Source organism: Artemia franciscana, chromosome 7 (assembly GCF_032884065.1).
Source record: "Artemia franciscana chromosome 7, ASM3288406v1, whole genome shotgun sequence".
NCBI lineage: Eukaryota > Metazoa > Arthropoda > Branchiopoda > Anostraca > Artemiidae > Artemia > Artemia franciscana.
In genome coordinates this window covers 45872487-45894412 of record NC_088869.1, presented here as the reverse complement: position 1 = coordinate 45894412, position 21926 = coordinate 45872487, and the positions used below count along the sequence as shown (strand labels likewise).

At 35.1% G+C, this 21926-nt stretch overlaps 1 protein-coding gene across 2 annotated transcripts; it reads right to left on the bottom strand.

The window, feature by feature from the left end:
* Positions 1-905: 905 nt before the first annotated feature.
* LOC136029370 (UDP-glycosyltransferase UGT5-like) lies at positions 906-21525 on the bottom strand. 2 transcript variants are annotated; one of them, XM_065707686.1, is made up of 4 exons: positions 20664-21525; positions 14463-14685; positions 6300-6519; positions 906-1382 (listed from the first exon to the last, which is right to left on the bottom strand). In XM_065707686.1, the coding sequence occupies exons 1-4, from the start codon at positions 21486-21488 to the stop codon at positions 1088-1090; spliced, it is 1563 nt and encodes a 520-aa protein (XP_065563758.1). In that variant the 5' UTR covers positions 21489-21525; the 3' UTR covers positions 906-1087. The 2 variants fall into 2 exon arrangements, with proteins under 2 accessions (XP_065563758.1, XP_065563759.1); XM_065707687.1 differs by lacking the exon at positions 20664-21525 and adding an exon at positions 14819-15676.
* Positions 21526-21926: the final 401 nt, after the last annotated feature.

Genomic DNA, 21926 nt, shown 5'->3' with positions numbered 1-21926 from the left:
GAAAATTTTTCCTGTAAAAAATTCTTCCACGGAGAATTCATCCCTTATAAAATCCCCCTACCACTGAAAAATTCCCCATACCATTCCAAGCCCGCTGAAAATTTTTCCTGGACAACTCTCTCGGAAAATCTCCACATGCAAAATTTGAGTTGGCAAAATAAGCAAGATATATAAAAAGATTTCGTATAGGAATTCTGTCTAACCCCCCACTGTAAAATATATCCTGGAAAGTTCACCCACAGGACCTTCTCCCCTCAAAGAAAATTCTTTCCATGGAAATCCACCCCCATCAGACCCCCCTCCACCCACCGATAACTGTCTGGATACTTTCCAATGAAAAATACAGTACATAAACAATGGGCAAATTTCATAACTTACAGACACTTTCCCAAGGACTGTGGGGGTTCATGTTACCCCAAAAGGCATAATTATTGCTTCTTTCAACTATGTTGAACAAAATGGCTATCTCAAAATTTTGATCGGACGACTTTGGGGTGAAAAGGGGCGCGGGAGGAGGGCTACGTTCCCTCCAATCTTTTCGGTCATTTTTAAGGGGTACTAGAGCTTTCCTGTTTGATTGTGCCCTCTCTCAATGGTCTAGGACCATTGTTCTAGGATCATCTTCCAGGATGATTGATTCGATACAATAAACCCTAAAAAAAAGAAAAAAAACAACAACAAATAAACACACATCCGTGATCTTTTTTTCTGCCAAAAAAAAGAAGTAAAATTCCATATTTTTGCCGACAGGGGCTTCAAATCTCCACAATAGGGCTCTCTGATACACCAAAACTGATGGTACAGTTTTCATTAAGATTCTTTGAATATGTGGGTTTTTTTTTCTCCCTTTTTGAAAATCCGACAATTTTTATCAGGCTCATAGTGTTTGATGAGTAACAATAAACTTAATGAATCTCATATATTTGGAGTCAACATAAAAAGTCAATTCTTTTGATATGTATATTGATGTCAAAATTCTGAGTTTTAGAGTTTGGGTTACTATTGAGCCGAGTCGCTCCTTACTGTGTAAATAAAAAAAAATGTCTACAAAATAAAGATATAGTACATAGCCAAGCAGTATAAGTGTTCATTGTTTCTTCTTATTTTTTGTCACAGGTGTTTTAGTACCACGCGTAATTTTCTGAAGGATCCTTCTTGCAATAACAAAATTTATGTAAACTATGATAAGCACAATAGCTCCGAGAAAAAGTAGAACGTCGAATAACGATGTCTGGTACCACGGGAGATGTAATCCAGGGTGCTTGAGATGATGAGCTCCTTTATGTCGAATTATGTACTCTATCCAGTACACAGCTCGTTGAAGGGGAGTTTCTGGCTGATCGCGGAAAATATTACTTAGTCGTTCTGCATTAATTTTGTACCTACAATAGTTAAATTTATTAGAACGAGTGTGGATAATTCAAGATTGTAAAGTGATCTTTGCGTATCGGAAACTATCCGAGAAATATTTTTATGGACGAGAGTTATTGTGTCAATTAAATTTTTAAACCTGAACTTTAGGAGGAGGTCAAAGTATCAGCATAAGTCTATATTTTGGACTTCTCCAGATGGCAGATCCCTGGCTCCCATAGTCTATGTCTATGAATAGGAGATTTTTGAGAACTTACCAAAACGATCTTAAACTAAATTTCTTAGAGACAAATATTTCTTAGAGATCAAAAATTTTAAAGCTCTATTTAGTGCTTTATTTCTTTAGTGAACGATTTAGCACTATGTATGCACAGTTTGACAATTTGTAGTTTAAACTACTTTTTTATAAGCCTATCAAACGACATGGGGATGCCCGCCACATCTGTCAAAGCCTACGGACCTGCTGAGGAAAAAAAGGTCATTAAAATTCTAGTAAGGTTTCAATTTTTTAGTTTTCTGAAATTCTAGGCATTTCCTCATAAACATAGATCCATTACTGGACCCGATCAACTATTCAATTTTTAAGCCTTTTAAATTGCATAATAATATAAATTTATGTCCTACAAATTTATGACAAAATTTGGCATTGAAGAACAAAAAACCGGAAGCCATTTTCCCAAATTCCTCTTTAAGTCTGCTATGGACCCATTACCAATGCTTAACAAACAAAATGAATATAAGCTTTTTTTTACCACCATGTGAAATTTGTAATATAACAAAAACATTGATTTACAATCTTCTTCAATTTTGTGTGCTGTATGCAGCTCGTTTGTAATTTGTCTCTCTTACTTTTATTTTTTAATTTTCTATTCTTTTTTTTTCAATTTATTCAAGATAATTAAATGAAACACATTTTCACATGTTATTCTTCCAAAATTAAGTTTTGGAGATTAGAATAAACTTCGCACTGATATTTCATTTTCTTCAATTTTACCTATTTCAGCTTTAGATGAAACGTAAATATAAAAATGGGCAAAATTTTAAACTAAGACAGTTAACTTTTATACATGTCTGAACATTTCGGTTTTAAATCAGGAAACCCAAAATCAGGAAAAAACATTGAACAAATAAACACATACTACAAGTTTCACAACAAAAATGAGAAAAACACACGAACACTGTATAAAGAAAAAAAGAAAATGAAGCTAACTTACATATGATGAACCACGGTTTTTTTTTATAGCAAATCCAAGTTTCCAATTGAAATCTTGAAGGAATTATCACCCTTTTCAATACCTTGCTCTTTATGCTAAAGTTTGGCCATTTTTTCCAATTTTTTAATAACGACTCGTGAATCACAAGGGCCATTTAGTTAGAATGCAATTTTTTTTTCAACTCAACTCAACTTTTTCTTTATTCAACTCAAAAAATACACAAACAATATTATGCCCCAACAGAGAGCAGAGCTCGTAAGGCTGGTACAGTGCAAAAACATAAGAAAAAACATCAACATCTCATCGTAATAATGATTTCAAAGTATAATACGGTAGAAGACACACAAAATAGAAAAAAAACTCATAAAACATAAGTAAATATATAAATATTGGGCAGGAGGGGCGTGGGAGGCCGTCCCAGACACAGGGACCCAAAAACAAACATACAAATAAGAAGATCAAATAATTTAAATTTAAAATTTCCATCATCAATGGTGAATAATCAAAATTTTAGCAAACAATCTTTAATATTTGCTTTTTTAAATTTAGCTGAGATTTTTGGGATGGATCAAACAGAATTTTATCATTCAGCTTATTATTGTTAGCCATGAAGGGTATTTGGTATCTAATCGAAAACTTTGACCTTTCAGAGCTTACAAAAGGAATTTGATACATCCTAGACCTCCGACAATCCGAACGAGGAAGTAAGATTAACAGAGATTTGTCATAGAAATAATTTTTAGAATATGCTGATATAATTTTTAGAACGAGGAATAATGTTTTAGCTTCCGAAACATTTTCAAGTTTTGAAGGTCGATGTAAGAAATTTCCAAGTATTCTTATTGCCCTATTTTGTAGTACCTGTAAGGGTTTTATATGCTTCCAAAATTTATCAAGATATACAACTGAGCAATAATTCAAATAAGAAGTAATTAGAGAGTGGTAAATTATTTTTAAAATGGTAAAAGGAAAAATATTCTTCACACGGTACATCGACCCAATATTTTGAGCAAGTTTTAATCTTAAATATTCAATATGATAATGAAATGACAAAAGGGGATCAAGAAAAACTCCTAAATAACGATATGATTGGACCCTACAAATTTTTTGATCACCAACCTGTAGCTCCTCACAAGAAATCTCTCGAGTGGAACGTTTTGAACGACCAAAAACCATAAAATTAGTTTTCTTAAAATTCGGTACTAGTTTATTAGAAACAAACCATCGATTAACTGAGGTAACACTTATAGTCAGATTTTCAATCAATGTCAATGAATCCCTAGCTTTAACTGTTATAGCTGTATCATCTGCAAATAGAACAGCATGGCTAATATTCTCATGCAAACCTCGGGGAAGATCATTAATATAGATCAAAAATAAAAGATGACCTAATACTGAGCCTTGGGGGATACCAATATCAGTAAGACTTTTTAATTAGTCGTTTTTCCACCGACATTTACTGTGATTTTGCGTCCGCATAGGTATGATTTAATAATTTGCAATCCTTTCCCTCTTATGCCGGAATTTATCATTTTGTCGAGAAGAATTTCATGATTTAAAGTGTCAAATGCTTTTTTTTATATCATAGAAAACAGTAACCACATGGAAATCATCATCTAAACAATCATTTATTTCTAATAAAAGAGCTGCAACTGCTTGTTCTGTCGAACGGTTTACCCTGAATCCAAATTGATATTTGGTAAAGAAATTTATTTTATCAAAATAGCTAGAAATCCTTTCTTTTAAAATTTTTTCAAATACTTTAGATAATGGCGATAAAATTGCAATTGGACGATAATTACTTACATCAGATTTATCGCCTTGTTTATACAACGGAATTACTCGAGCAGTTTTCCATCTACTAGGAAATTACCTGAATTGATACTCAAATTGAAAATGTGGATAAGTGGTTCAAAAATAACTCCGGCAATACTCTTTAACAAATTTGTTGATAATTCATCATGTCCCATTGAATTACCATTTTTTATATTTTTGATAATCTTATGAAATTCAGCAAAACTAACAGGGACCAGAAAAATGCTCGTACATTCATTGGGGGGTAAATATTCTTTATGCGACCTGTAAGGGGACAAATCTATTCCTGCTGAAACAATCGCTTGACCAATACCAGCAAAATAATCACTAAACATATTACCAACATCTTGCGGTTCTCTAACTTCTACACCATTTGTATTAATTAATACATCAGGATGTGATAACTTTTTATTTTTTCCAATTTTCTCCTTAATTAAATTCCAAGTTTTTCGAGGAGAATCAGAATTTTTAAATGAATTTTGATAATACACTCTTTCATTTTCTCTAAGAATCCTTACTAACAGATTCTTATAGTTTTTAAAACGTATTATATTTATTTCAGTGGGATACTTCATTTTAATTCTATATAAGCGATTTCATTAATAGACCTCAAAAGCGATGCATTTTGATCCTAATACACCAAGCGATGCTTGGTGTATGCCTCTTTCCTTTAAGATTTCTATACGGGTAAAATTTATCAAGCTTCACAGTCAATATATTATAAAAGTTATCTAAGGATTGATCCGGATCCATTTCATCAATTACTGAACTCCACCCTACATCACCGAGTGCTTCTTTCAATTTTAACAAATTTCTTTCCCCAAAGTTCATTATGCGGGAAATATCGCAAAAAATCAGCCATAAGTATGCAGTGATCAGATGAATCATCAGGAATGACATATGTACTAACAGCACTTTCGAATGACATATGTACTAACAGCACTTTCAACATATGTACTAACAGCACTTTTTTTAAAGCGCTAAGAACTTTAGCATGAACAGCAAGGTATTAAGGGGGATAATAACTTTATTTATGGAATAATTTCAGTTTGTTTTGAGTTTTGTTGTTGGTCCTTACTTTCAGTTGAATTTTTTTTTAACTTAATCACACAAAGACACAAGGCAGGGGATTAGCAGTATCATATTTTGTGTATTTTGTTATGCGTGATTGGAATATTCGGATGTGTGTTAAAAAGCAAATACTACGGTTTATTATATGCGAACTTATATACGAAGGTTGGATGAATTGCTTTCAAGAATTATTGTTCAAATTAGTTAAAATCTATGTTTTTACTTAAAGCGATAAATATTAAGTTATAATAACTGAAAAGGGATCAATGATTAATATTCGTAAACACTAGTAAGTGAAAAAATGGTGTTGTCTGATTGCCATCCTTCAACTTTAGAAAATTGTTGGCCCCATTGATGAGTGCATGTATGTCAAACGGGTTGTATTTTTGTCTACTTAGGGGATGGGGGAAATTAGATACGAAACAAATTTCGGCCATAACTTTAATTTTTTTAGGTATGTGGGCCTTTGGACCATTCTCAGGGGAAATATTGCCACCACCTTTCCTATGTGTAGACACAGTTCAATTTATAAGACAAGTATAACAAAGTGTTTAAAAGTGAAAAGGACCATATGAGAAGAATAGGTATTTTACTTACGATTCATTGTAAAGAACTTCATTAATAGCCGAACCAAGCGTACTTTCATCTAGTTCTTCCCACGTCAGAACTATATGAAAAGTTTTTAGGTATGAGGGTCTTTGGACCATTCTCAGGGAAAATATTTCCACCGCCTTTCCTATTTGTAGACGCAGTTCAATTTATAAGACAACCATAACAAAGTGTTTAAGGTGAAAAGGACAACATGGAAAGAATAGCTATATTACTTACGATTCATTGTAAAGAACTTCATTAATAGCCGAACCAAGAGTATTTTCATCTAGTTCTTCCCACGTCAGAACTTTCGCGTATCCTTCCTTTTCTGCCCTTGCTAGATTTTGACCTTGGTCATTGCCCACAGGTATTCCAATTACTGGAGTTGAATGGAAAATTGCTTCTTGAAGGCTGTACAAACCACCATGAGTGACGAAAAGTCGAATATTTGAATGACCTTCATTTAAAGTTTTGGTGTTAAATATACAATAAAAACGTGTCAATTCCCCATCTATAATCATAGATGAGAAGACATAGCACAAAATGAAATTAATGAAGCATGATATCAACGTTCCAATAGCGCACAATGGTACTTATGTATTATTCAGAACACACTCAATAAGTGAAATTAGGTTCGTTCGTGAAACAAACGAGGATGGAGGTACATTTTAATTAAATATTTGGTTCTTGTTCATTATTCAATTGATATTCAGAAAACACTCAAGAATTTTGCTGAGAAAATCCGGTTTCATTGCCACAAAGACAAAAGTCAATTTAGTTTGCTACGCATAGTGATAGAAGATAGTGTATGAACATGGATTTTGAAATGAAGATTTGGGATTTGCCAAGGACTGAAAAAAGAGGCAATTATGTTTTTCTAGGATAAGGGGTTGTTGCCCACAACAAAACAGTGCGTCAATGGACAAAGCATGACTTTATACTCTTACGAGAAGGCACATTTTTGGAAGTGTAACAATAGGCCATGTTTGAAAAAAGTCAATTTGCGTGTAAATAAATACCTCTATATATAAAATATTTCATTAAAATGTACCTGCATCGTAGTTTGTTTCACAAAAGAACCTAACTTCATTTATTGAGTGTGTTCTGAATGATACACAAGTACCTGCACAATATAAACAGTTGACGACTAAACCTAAACAAGGCTTAAAACAAATATTGTAAAAAAGTAAACATACATTAATACCATTGTAAATAATGACAAACCATAAGACATTTGAAAATCTAAACAACGATTGTACTGCCGATGCACTAAGAAACAACCGCGGGGAACTCTAGTGTCAACTATTTGATAGCAGGAAAGTTCTTGTAAGGCTTTTGAGTCTTAGTACGTAATTTCAGAGAATATCCTTGTGGCTGACCGTTAATATTCTTACAGTTAAAGGATAACTGATGGCGATTTGGGTCTTCTCCTATAACAGGAATGGTTATTATGAGAGAACAATAGGGGTAAGATCTCTTAAACTTTTTGTGAAGGAAAATTAAAACTAGTCACTGAACACGACTTCCCAACTTGTAGTTTCCCACTGTACAGAGAACCAAAATTGCCTTTAGCATGTCTTTAAAGAGTCAGTAAAAGGTTTCGTAGTATAAATTTTTCTGACATTTAATCATCAATATTTTTGTTTGCCTTGCTTGATCACAGCTAAATGTGTGGCAAAGTAGCTGGTGTTTTAAACTGTAGGAAATTAGGGGAAATTCCCAGTAGAACCTATTTTTGTTGTTGAATTGACATCTGTAGTTGGATTTTCGCCTTTTACATAACTATTGGTAAAATCAGTAGGGGCATGAGTCCCAGGTCAGAATGATTTTTTTTTTATTGTAAAAAATTCCTTTTATGGATTGAAAAACTTCTGTTCGAAGTTTCCATTCTTTTCAGGTTCAAAAATTCGTGGCTTAATATTATTCTTGGTGCTGCAGTTGTTCTTAGTTTTGACTATTAAAATTTTTTTTCCACCAAACAAGTTTTTCAAAAAGAGCAGAAATACATACAGATAAACTTCCAAGCGCAAAACTACCACAATTAACCATCAGTAAATAAATGAAGCTTAAACCGAACAGAAATAACAATAAATAATTGATTTAAACTCAAAACAATCAAAAATTAAAATGAGTAGAGCTGACAACCTCCATGCCTTCTCAAGACCAGAACATAATTTGCACTTTACTGCAAACAAAATACACTTTATATGTTTTTACATTTTATACTTTTATAAATAAAATCATTATTAAAACCTTAAGGAATAAATATCAGTACACGTATAATAAACTGACAGTCCAAGATAATTTTTTTTTGTCAGTAAAATACAAATTTTGTTCTGGTCTTGAGAAGGCCTGTGAGTTGTCAGCCCTACTCATGTTAATTTTTTCTCGTTTTGAGTTTGACTGGGTTATTTATTGTAATTTCTGTTTGTTTTGAGTCAACAAAATAGATATCTCACAATTTCGATCGGATGTGTTTGGGGAAAAGAGGACTTCATGGAGGGGGGCTAGTTGCCTTTTTCTAGTTTTGACCTTTAAACATAAACTAGAACTATACAATACCAATCAAATGAGCCTCCTCTTAAGTTCACACGACCACTCCTTCCATAAAAACTTTATATTCGCCCGGGCCTAACTAAGAACACTTGCACTCAGGCTCTGGGGGGTTTTGTCAACCCCAAACGCCTTGTTATGCCATCTTTGAACTGCTTTGAACTAATGACTATCTAAAAATTGTATTTGATGTGTAGATGTATTTCTGGAAAATACAATGTATGGAGGGGGCGGTGCCCTCCGACCACTTTGACTCTTAAAATGGGGACTAGAACTTTTTATTACCAATCCAATGAGCCCCTTGCCCTGAGGGTGGGGTTGTCATCCTTGAAGACATGATTTCTGGACCTGTTCACTGCGCTTAACCAAATGGTTGTCTCAAGATTTTGAGTGGATGTGTTTTAGGGAACGATGGGCACAGGGGGGGGGACTGGTTGCCCTTCGATCACTTTTGACAATTAAATAGGGTAAGTTTTAAAGGCAAAGTTTCTCTGACAACTCCTTCTATAAGAAGTTCCCTGGTCTAAGCAAAAAAACAAAACATTGTTTCCATATCGCTCTTAACTTAGGTAGCGCAATTGTGCTACCCATGATTTTATTGACAAGTGTACTATAAAATAACCTTACCATTAGTCAGTCCCTTGGTGTCGCGAAGATGATGAACATATCAAGACAAACTTTAAAGCTTCTATCTCTAAAGGTACTTAAAAATGGAGGCATAAGGGGGTCATGACATAAGGAGCTAACGTTGAATATTTTTAAAGTATGTCATAGGTACCCACTGCTTTCAACTTCAGTATGAGTTTTAAGTTGTGGTGGTTACAGGGTAATTTTTTCCCTATGTTTCATTGTATTTTAATATTAAAGTGTTTTTTCAAACTTCCTTTTACTCTTTTTAGTGTTTGGTAAGTGGTTCAGGAAGTAATAATAATCTTTTCGTGTATTATCATAAGATATAAACGGTATGCTGTATCTCGTTTGTAATCCTTTATACCAACATCTCGCATGCTTCTCCTCCAAAAAATCAACTGCCATAGCACTACTTGTACATGACGAATTCCTCAACTGCAAACAGGCTTTTGATTTTCAGAAACCTCTATCCTCTGAAAAGACAGAGTTCAATAAAACCCTTTAAAAAGTGAAGTGAGGGATGCCATCTAAGCTGAGGAAGGCAGATCAGGAAAGAAAACTCCCTCTCTACCATACGACGAAAATCATGTGTGTATAAAAAATGCGGAATGTTACATTTTTTTTCCAGAAGACAAATCACGGATGCGTGTTCATTTGTATTTTTTGTATATTTTACTTTGACACGTTAAGCCGTTCCAAAGATATTGTTGATGTGCACTTTTGACGCCCTTTCGACGCCATTTTCACCTTAATACTCTAAGCCTCACAAGTTGTTGCAATTGAAGTAGTAGTCGGAGTAGTTTAGTAGCGGTTGTAGCATTAGTAAAAGTAGCAGTGGTATTGCTGTTAGTAGTGATAGACATATATTACCTTTTTGTCAATTGATCTTCCCCTTTAAGTATTCTCCGAAAGTTGTAACTTAATACCCAAATAAATTTTTGAGATACGTCCTTTCAACAGTCTGCATGCACTTAATGTGTTTAGATTTATTTGAAATTTCCCCTCAATATTCTGTCAACTTTTCACTTTCATACGTGTTGCCTTAATTCAACTAGTATCATAGTAGTAGTGGTTGTAGTAGGAACAGTAGTAGCAGTAATAGTGTATAATTACTAGTACCAACAGTAGTAGTGGCAGCATTAATAGCAGTAGTAGCAGGTACATTTTGGCTTTTGGTCAACTGAATATCCCACTTGTGATGCCCTGAAGTTTCCTCTTGATATGATAAGCCGTTCTAAAAATATTACTGAGACACCCGTATCAGTATCAGTAATCTGTATACATATTGTATATTTTGATTTAGTCGAGCTTTCCCGTCAACGTATCCTCAGATATTGTTTTCAGTATCCTCAGCCTTAGGAGTACTCGCTACAAAAGTAGTAGTTTTGGTGATAGTAGTGGTTGTGCTAATAGTACTTGTGGTAGCAGTAGCAGCAGCAGTAGTTGTAGTAGTAGTAGCGTTCAAATATTGCCATTTTGGTCAATTGATCATCTCCCTCATCATTTCCCGAAAATTCCAAAATAATATACTCAGTCATTCCTGAGCTACACCCGTTTGACGACCCATATACACAATGCTATGATTAAGTTCAACACTCTCCTCGACAATCCTTGAAAGACTCATCTTAATGTCCTTCGTATTTTGGGAAAGTAGAAGTCAAGCATGCACTCCTCTACCTGCATTGACCATTTTAAACAAAATTGCCATCGAATTTTCTGGGTTTGGTGAAAAGAGGGGTAGTTAGGGGACTAGATGTCATCCGTCACTATTAACTCTAAAAAGGGCACTAGAACTTTCAATTTTGAACAAATGAGCCAGCCCCCTCTAAAGTTTATATAGCCATCCCTTCCATAAGAACCTCAAATTCCCCAAGGGGATATTTACAATCCTCAGCCTCACCCTCAGGCTCTGGTGGTTTGTATCAACCCCAAAAGTCTTGTTATATAATCATTGGACTATTATGAATAAAAGTCCTGTCTCAAAATTTCTGTTGGACGCCTCTCAGGAAAACATGACGTTTTTATGTGTGTGTGTGGGGGGGAGGAGCTGTGCTCTGATCCCTGTAACCTTTAGAAAGGGCACTAGAACTTCTGATTATCAATCCAATAAGTCCCCTCCAAAGCATATATGACTACCTTTTCTATAAGAGCCTTATATGTCCCAGGGGATAACTTATAACCCTTGCCCTAAGAAATAATTTCAGGACTCTTCAACTGCAATGAGAAAATTGTCATCTCCAAATTTTGGGGGGCTAGCAGCCCTCCATCACTTTTGACTCTTAAAAGAGAATTATAACTTCCAACACATAGGTCCGACAGTTTGGAATGCATTCCCAGAGTACATAAAAGGGTCTGAGAGCCGGTTCTTTTTTCTTCTTTTTTCTTTTTCTTTTCTTTTTTTCTTCTTTTTTCTTTTCTTTTTTGTGTCAGTATTTAATGAGTTAGTATTATTGATGATTAAAGTAACATGAATGTAGTCGCTATTACAGGCCAGAACGGTCTTTTTGCGACTAATTGATATGTATGTGATATTATGGTTTAAAATAAAAATATACCTACCTAGCTACCAATAGTCAACCAAATGAGCCTCCCCTAAAGTGTATACAACCATCCATTCCATAAAAACCTTAAATGTCCCAGGGGCATAATTTAAAGCCCTTGCCCCAGGCTCTTGGGGTTTATTTCAACCCCGAAAGCCCTGTTCTATAATATTTGGACTATTTTGAATGAAATGGCTATCTCCAAATTTCTCCAAATTAGATGCATTTCGGGACAATACGACGTGTGTGTGTGGGAGGGGATGGCTGTCTTCTGATCACTTTGACTGTTAAAAAGGGCACTAAAGCTTCTGATTACCAATCCAATATACCCCATCCGGATTTACACGACCACGCTTTCTATAAAAACCTGATATGCCCCCAGGGAATAACTTAAAACCCTTGCCCTGACGGCGCGGGGGATGGGGTGTCATCCTGAAAGACATAATTTCCGGACCTTTCAACTACGTTGAACAAAATGAATATCTCAAAATTTAGATTGGAAGTGTTTGGGGAAATGATGGGGGGGGCATTTGCCCTCCGATCACTTTCGACTAATAAAAAGGGCACTAGTCGTCTCAATTTCGAATCAAATGAGCCCTTTTTGAAGTTTCTACAACAACGATTTCTATAGAAACCTTATATGCTCCAAAGGCATAACCCTTGCCCTAAGGGCTCTGGGGGTATTATCCTCAAAGATGTAATTTCTGGACCTTTCAACTACGATGAACAAAACGGCTATGTCAAAATTTTGATCAGAAGTGTTAGTGGAAATGATGACCATGGAGGGGAGGGGGGTTATTTGCCCTCCGATCACTTTTGACTATTAAAAAGGGCACTCGCCCTCTCAATTTCCAATCGAATGAGCCCTTTTTGAAGTTTCTTTGACAATGCTTACTATAAAAAACGTTAAATGCCCTCAGGGCATAACTTACAACCCTTGGCCTGAGGCCTGTAGGGGGGTCGTCATCCTCAAAGACATAATTTAGGGACTTTTCAACTACGCTGAACAAAGAGAAATGCTGGGCGTGGCAGGGTGGTTAATTGTCCTTCAATCACTTTTGAATATTTAAAAGGGCACTAGCCGTTTCAATTTCCAATCAAATGAGCCCTTTTCAAACCTTCTACAACAAATCCTTTGATAGGAAGTGCCCTGGTCTAAAACAAACAAAAAATAAATAAAAAATACCATATGCCAACATCGTCCTTTACTTAGGCAGTGCTATTGCACTGCCTGTGATATATGTGCTAGGGAATTAGATAGTTACTATCAAAAGTTTTGATTTTCCAGAGCAGTGATTCTAGGTGAGCTTAGTTTCACTTCAAATAAAATGTTAGTAGAAATATTTTATTTCTAACCCATTCGTGTTTCTATGAAATTCTCGAGTCTTTAAAAGCCTGTGAAAAGTACATACCATAATCGAGAAAAGTGTTTCCTCAGAAATCAATCGGAAAGCCTTTATTTCTCTTCCCTAGAGTTCCTTTTTGAAAAAGTTGAAAGTTCTGGCCATGACAGGGGATAAACCTCTTTGTTCAAACCTTGTGGTCTTTCTTTACTTTTGAAATTTGTCAAAACACGTCTTGTTTTGCAGCCAAAAGTCTTATTTTTTGTCCTCGATTTCAAGAAAAAAGAAAACTAGCTCCGCATCAGGTTCACATACTCAAAAATGTAAAATAAATTATACGTTAAACTACTAAATAACATTAATTGACTGTAAAATCATTCTCAATTACGGTCATTACGTTTTACAACAATTTTTTGAAAAATACTCCTACCATTTAGGGCTATTGGCACAACCATATGATTCATAGGAAAATATTTACGTTGTATTTAAAGGTGCAGTCAGAACTTTTCATGCACTTACAACTTTTTTTTTCAGTGTTTAAATGTGTTTAAAAGTTGCATTGTTTTATAACAAAAAGCATTATTTTCTTTTCTCGATCCTAAAAAAACAAACTAATTTTGCACCATTTGCATGCACCATCTTACCTTGTAAGCGTATCCCTTATTTTCTGTCCTCAGTGGAGCAAAACTTGTTTTGCTTCAAAAACTATTTCTTGGAACATTAATGTATTAATTATTTAAGGAAACTGTGTTGCTTAAAGCTTGTTATATTGTTATTTGTAAACAGTCTTATAAATTAATAAATCATTTGAGGTTAGACAATGTGCACATAACATTTGCAATACTTTATTTTCGGAAGGCTATTCTCTGTCCATACAATCACTGTTTTTTTAGCTGATGAATGTTGTTTTTCCCTTGGAATTCCCCCGAAAAAAAACGCAATAAAATATTTCAAATGAAATTTTTTAAAGCTTAGTTGCCTGGGAAAATTTTCAAAATTCAATGTCTACACCGATTTCTGAGACACAAATCAGATTGTTTCTTGTGCTGAATGTTTTCTTTGTTGGGTTAGACGAAACAATTATTAAATTGTCTTAGGATTCAGCAGAGACACATGAATTGGGAAAAATATAACTATGCAATTAAATGCCAGTTTTTGAAAGAGCAGAACGACTCAAATATCACAAAAAAGCCAATTTAAACAGAATCTGCCAGAACTGTAAATAATACAAACATTACGAATGCGTTTCAGAAATCACCGTAGAAACGTTGATCAGAGGTACAAGAGAACATACTAGAACCAAAAAATATGTTTAAACCACTGTGTTATCATACCTAGCAAGTCTTGTTGAGGGGCCCACTTCAAAAGCTTTACGTTACTTGGCACAGTGCTAGGGGCTTCGCCATCCCATTTGATAAAAACTTGCTGTGAAAGCTTTGAAAATACGTTGAACAGTGCTTGCCTCTTTTTTTCTGGTACATATTTCATTGGAATGGCAGATCCCAAGCTTAGTAGAATAAAACCATCTTTCCCTTCATCTATAAAATCTTCCAAATCCTGTGGATGATAAAATAGAAAGATTCATCACTATAAAATAAAAATATTTATTTAACTGAATTTTTAATGCATCAGAAAGACGCCAGTGGAAGATTAAAAAGCGCGAGAAAATCGCCTATGGTACAAAACTTACTTTTGGTAGTATTTCAGCTTCTCTGCATTGAACTCCTCCAATTTCAACCATACCAGGGTGTAAAGACATGGGATATGCCGTAACCACATGTGAGTTAGTGAAAACAGCACCCACTTGACCCATTTGCTCAGAAAGAGGTTTCATTTTCGGGAAATATTTTCTGTTAAATCCATCATATATAAAATAAATACCATAGGTGGAAGTAAGCTGGAATCCTTTATTAACTAAATAGTTTATAGTCCTTTGCGTGAAGGATAGTGGAGGAACAAAATCAAGAAACATATTTGGCACATATGATGATGCTTCTTCAACACCATAAAGTCCACTTACTGGAACATTTGGAGTTATGATTATAAACGGGGTTCCATTCTCTGTCGCAACTGGTAACAGAATATGTGCAGTTAATATAGCAAAAATTACGAGGTCATACTTCCTCCATATCACTTGCTGTACTTCAGGAGTTTCGTATACTTCTGTTGCCACTTTCGGAATATGAGCTGCAACGGTCATTAGAGTGTCGAAACGCATATAGGCCTTGTTTTGGGCTTCAAACAAGTTGGGAAGCAGAGTAGCTGACCCATTCGCACCACTTTTTATTTGTAGTTGTTCTACTTCCCTATCTACATTTTTATTATACTCAAAATTTAAGTAGGTAATATGGTGTCCACGATTTACAAGCTCGTTAATAAGAGGCACAATCGAGTTGAGATGGCTTTTAGTTCCAAGGGGCTGGACAACTAATATTTTTGAAGTATGTGCCAGCGAAAAATACACACAAAATATAAGACATGCTGTAAACATCCTAGAGTTTATTATCCTACCAAGCGTCACATTCACAAATATTAAACAGGAAATCAAAATATTTCTCTTTTGTCTTTATCTACATGTAAGTCCCTGATAAGAATACTTTATTATTTTCTTTGTTACTAACGGTGATATTGTATGATCTTTGAAAATGGCAGAAAAATGATAAACTTTTCACTGTTTTTTCTTTTCTGGGAGTAAAAATCTATATAATAAACAAATGTAACTTCAGAAACAAAAGGTTTTCTTTGATCACGAATTTTTTATTTTATCTCCCACCCTATTTTTATTTCAGCTAAAAATGAGATTAAAGTAATGAAACAGTTTTCCTGCAAATAATTAAAAGCTAATTAAAGACTTTGGACGGTCTTGAGTCAGATTGAATGATACATTCATATTGCAGTCCATCTTGATTCCATCCTTAGGAATAAAATTTCTTCTGTAATTGTTCGGGCCAATGACACCAATATTCTGGTGATAATTTTGCAACACTCGTTTACTCAGTTACCTACGGAAAGGTATAAAAAGAAAGAACGAAAGGTACGGAAACGAAACGAAAGGTAAAGAAAGAAAGAAAGAACGGAAAGGTACGAAGGTATGAAAAGAAAGAACTATTCCTCCGATTTTCTGAAGAAATTTTTCCCGTGCATGAGCCGGCTTTTTCTTTGCCAAGGGACTTCGTTGATAGAAGTGGACTTTTGCACTGGCTTAGTGGCACTGACATGACGAGTTTTATACATTCTGTTGGCAAGAAGACATTTGTTAAAGCAGCTTTAATTGGTGGAATTGACGAGAAAATTCAAGATTGACCTCGTAAATATATCGAATTACGCAGAGTAAGTGATAGAGGTGGCAAGAAAGATAACAATAGCAGCCTATAGTAAGACTCCTACTGACTTTTAAGTCTTTGAACAACTTACAAGTGCACTTATTCCATAGAAAAAATCGTTGGAAAGCCTTCCATCCACTGAAAACAGCTTTGAATACCACATCCTTAGAGTTGTATATCACTGGGGAATCATTTTATAGGCTACGGAAAGTGAACCAATCATTTTAGACCCCTTAAATTTTGGATGGATATTCAGTGACGCTTCTGGGGTTATTCCTCTGACAAATACATTGTTGCAGTGGTAAATTTCTGTGAGCCGTATGACCATCCAATGCAAATGTAACAAGACCTAAGAGCTCATATGGAACTTGTGACGAGGCAAGAAGAGCTAAGAGCCAAGAGTTCATACGGTATGAGCTCTAACAAAATTCTAAGAATCAATAGATTGATTTAAAAGGAAAATCAGAGGCTTAATGCCGGTCAGGATTTATAATAAGAGCTCTGAGTCACGATGTCCTTCTAAATATCAAAATTCATTAAGATCCGATCACCCACTCGTAAGTTATAAATACCTCACTTTTTCTAATTTTTCCTCTCCCTTTAGCCCCCCAGATGGTCGAATCTGGGAAAACGACTTTATCAAGTCAATTTGTGCAGCTCCCAGACACGCCTACCAATTTTCATTGTTCTAGCACGTCCAGAAGCACCAAACTCGCCGAATCACTGAGCCCCTCCCCCCAGCTCCCCCAAAGAGAGCGAATCCAGTACGATTTTGTCAATCACGTATCAAAGAAATTTGCTTATTCTATCCACCAAGCTTCATCCCGATTCCTCCACTCCAAGTGTTTTCCAAGATTTCCCCCTCCAACTCCCGCCAATGTAAAAAGATCTGGTCGGGATTTAAAATAAGAGCTCTGAGACATGAATTCCTTCTAAATTTCAAATTTCATTAAGATCCGATCACCTATTCGCAAGATAAAAATACCCAAATTTTCACGTTTTCCAAGAATTCTGATTTCTACCTCGAACTCCCTCCAATGTCACAGGATCTGGTCGAAATTAAAAATTAGAGCTTTAAAGCACAAGATCCTTCTAAATATCAAATTTCATTAAGATCTGGTCACCCTTTCGTAAGTTAAAAATACCTCAATTTTCAAAATTACCCCCCCCCCACCAACTCCACCAAAGAGAGCAGATCCGGTCCGGTTATGTCAGTCACGTATCTTATACAGGTTTTTATTCTTCCCATCCAGTTTCATCCTGATCTTTCCGCTTTAAATATTTTCTAAGATTTCCGGTCCCCCCCCCAAATGCCCCCCAATTACGCTGGATCCGCTTGAGATTTAAAATAGGAGATCTGAGTTGCGAGGTTCTTCTAAACATGAAGTTTCATGAAGATCCGATCACTCCTTCGTAAGTTAAAAATGCGTCATTTTTTCTAATTTTTCAGAATTAACCCCCCTCCCAACTACCACAAAGAGAGCGGATCCATTCCCGTCATGTCAATCATGTATCTAGGACTTGTGCTTATTTTTCCCCCCAAGTTTCATCTCGATCCCTCCACTCTAAGTGTTTTCCAAGATTTTAGGTTTTCCCCTCCCAAATCCCCTCCAATGTGACGAGATCTGGTCGGGATTTAAAATATGAGCTCTTAGACACGATATCCTTCTAAATATCAAATTTCATTGAGATCTGATCACCCGTTCGTAAGTTAAAAATACCTCATTTTTTCGAATTTTTCATATTTAAGCCCCCCCCCCCCCCCAACTCCCCCTAAGAGAGTGGATTCGTTCCGGTTATATCAATCATGTATCTAGTATTTGTGCTTATTTTTCCCACCAAGTTTCATCCCGATCCCTCCACTCTAAGTGTTTTCCAAGATTTTAGGTTTCCCCCTCCCAATCCCCACCCCCCCAATGTCACCAGATCCGGTCGAGATTTAAAATAACAGCTCTGAGACACGATATCCTTCCAAAAATCAAATTTCATTAAGATCTGATCAACCGTTCGTAAGTTAAAAATACTTCAATTTTTCTATTTCTTCGGAATTAACGGGCCTCCCACTCTCCCCCAGATGGTCAAATCGGGAAAATGACTATTTCTAATTTAATCTCGCCCGGTCCCTGATACGCCTGCCAAATTTCATCGTCCTAGCTTACCTGGAAGTGCCTAAAGTAGCAAAACCGGGACCGACAGACAGACCGACAGACAGACAGATCGACAGACCGACAAAGTTTGCGACTGCTATATGTCACTTGGTTAATACCAAGTGCCATAAAAACGCTTGCAATGGAAAGTGTTTGTGTATGGGAATACGCAAGTGTCACTTGCTTTGTGTTTGTGCTGGGAAATGTGACCTTTCTGAAAGTAACGACGAGACGATGATCTAATAATAACTTTAATAATATTGCTCCAATGGCTCTTAGAACTTATAGAAAATTTGAATTATCTTTACTCTATGCGTATCTACCTTACTTCTTCTCTAGGATGGATGTTAGACAAGTGAAATGAATCATTTTTATACAATTCTGAAAAAGATTTTACAGTTCTATTATTTCGATTTTATACAATTCTATCTATCAACAAGTGAAATGAATCATTTTTATACAATTCTGAAAAGTTATGCCATCTTTTCCTCTTACAAAAACTATCTGTCTTGGCTTTATTATGTCTAGCAATGGCTCGACTCTCAAGTTTACCACCAGGTTGATCAAATTCAAGCTTCATGAAGCAGCTGAAATCTGAAATCAAAGATACCATAGCATATCACAGAACAGGAGAAGATATACCAGTCACCCTTGAGTATTCCGAATCGCTTGTTTGCAAATCACCAATGTTGAACAACTCATTAGCATTCTTAATTAGCAGCGTTGATGAGCTCTAAAAAGACCTGTGTACACTCTATGATGTGAGTGAAGAAGATGATAGATGTATTGTTGACTTGGCCAAGGACCTGTTATTTCAAATAGGTATGTTTGACTATCTACTCTACTTTATTTTTATCCTTGACTAGGATTGTTCCTGTTCATTTGATAATATTTAATAGTGGGTTTGAAATAATTAAACATTATAGCGATTATAAAATTTCTCAATAAACTAATTTTGATAGTTTATTTAATTTGTCGAATAAAAATATCATTCAGTTGATAACAGTAATTTTTTATCACTAACTTGCTTGCATTTTTGCTCAGTTAAGTTGAACTGCAGCTAAAAGGACCAACATGTAACGGGCTGCAAGTGAAAATAGCTAGATAATGCTATTTAATTTTTAAAGGTCAAGCACCCCTCGGAGGTACCTGTTCCCCGGTAAAATTGTAATCAGCGGGTTTGATATGACTTGAAACTTCTTTCAGATTACGTTAAACTGATGTGTCATGGAGGCGTCACATTTTCAGTCTTAGTGCATGGACTATTGCTAGGTCAAAACATAAAATATTGCACCAGCTTTTGAAATAGCAATTTGTCCGAGAAAAAATGAAAATATAATGGGAAAATTTGCTTTAATCGCTCCTGTCACAATCAGAACAACTGAAGATTTTGTGATATGAAATTGGCAATTTTATTTAAACTTTTTGGTAAACTGTATCGGCACTGCCGGTTTAAAACCGAAATTAGCAAATTTTATGATAATTTGTGATGCCATGGAATATGCACAATGGCAAAAATTTCATAATACAAGGCATCACTCTTTACTAGGTTAACAAGGATCCGTTACTTTTAATAGTCTATTTGACTTGGTTTAGATTGCAAAAGCATTGCTTATCTCCCATAGATATTATATTTTGATTCATTTTTTTTTTTACTTTTTGCTTCTCCTTTAGCGATGAGGACAATCCGTTGAGCTGTAACAAAATATTTCATATTAGTTATCAGTGACAACAATTTTGAAAATTTAAGGGAGGGGTGGGGAGGCTTTTTTTTTAATTTACGCAGGGAATCCTGGTAAAACATGCGCGTCTCTGTTGTCACCGTTAGTTTTTTTTAAAAAAATTGTTTGTGTCTCAAGATCAATCTGTCCCCTTATTTTCCTATCTTTTGATTATGTATAAGAGCTGAAAGGTAAGTCAGAGTTTTATATGTGTAAAAAAAAAAAAAAATGGACAGAAGAGTCAAAGCTGTAAGTTAATCTGAAGGAAAACCTAATAATCAATTATAAACTAAAATATAATAACAAAAGAGAAACACTTAGCAAGAAAAAATACTGATACCAACCTTAGGCAATGGTTTAGATGGTCTGCAATGGATACCACCTATTTCAACCACATTTTCCGGCAAAGGTACAGAATAAGCTGTATTCAAATGAGTGTTTATTAAGACTCCGCTATTCATATAAAAAAGCTCATCTAATGAATTAACAGTAGGAAAATATTGCCTTACTATTGGTTCTGATGAATAACTAAAAAGAGCCTTCATTATAAGGACAAGTGATAACTCTATCACAGAGTTAAAAACTCTCTCTAAGAACTTCAATGGTGGTACATACTTAGTCATAAGGCTTGGAACATACGAGGGATGTATTTGAACTCCAAAGTATTTTGAATATCCTCCAAAAAGTGCATTAGGACTGATTACTATGAAAGGAATTCCTCTTTCCGTGGCTATTGGTAGCATCAGTTCTGAAAATATAAGTGAAAAAACAACCAAATCATAGTCCTGATGAATGATTTGTTTGAGCTTTTCATTTTCGTGCATCATCAAGGCCACTTCTGACATAAGATTAACGTTCTTCCACAAAACTTTGAAAATATGAAAAGACTCCTCTTTGTTATCAAACATATTTGATACAAATTTTTTCGATATTTCATTTGCACCCTCGATGATTCTCTCGGTAAAATTTTCATGTTTAATACCAGACCTAGCAAAACTAAGAAATGTGACGTCATGTTCTCTGTTGACTAATTCGAAGCAAAGGGGGACATACGAGTTATGATGGCTTTTTGTACCAATTGGATCTATGAATAGTATTCGATGTGCTATGGCCTGGCGAGAAATTAAAATCAAAAGCCATGCATTAATCAATTGCATTATACCATTCATTAGTTATAGTATCCACAACTAAATTCACAACATACTGAAAAATATTACACATTGAAATAACAGCTTTTATAATTAATATCTTATCAAACAGCAAATAAAAACGTAATCTCTTGATATAATTATTTACTTTGTCATTTCCTGAAACGTTAATTTATCTATTTCAGGAATAGTATTATGAAATTTAAAAGCTCTGGGAGTCTTGAAGAATCCACCGAGTAAAAATTAAATTCAATACTCAAGTCAAATTTAAAACAAACAAAAAGTACGAAAAAATGTACAAACAGTACAAAAAATGCCCATGATTTTCCTTACAAAAGTATGCGGATTTCAATTATTTTTTTGCCATGGATGATAACGGCTAGGCAATCTTCATTTTGTGGGCAGCTCGGTAACGAAGAAAAGACTAGACTTTTGTCTCAAGTACTAATAATTGTAGTT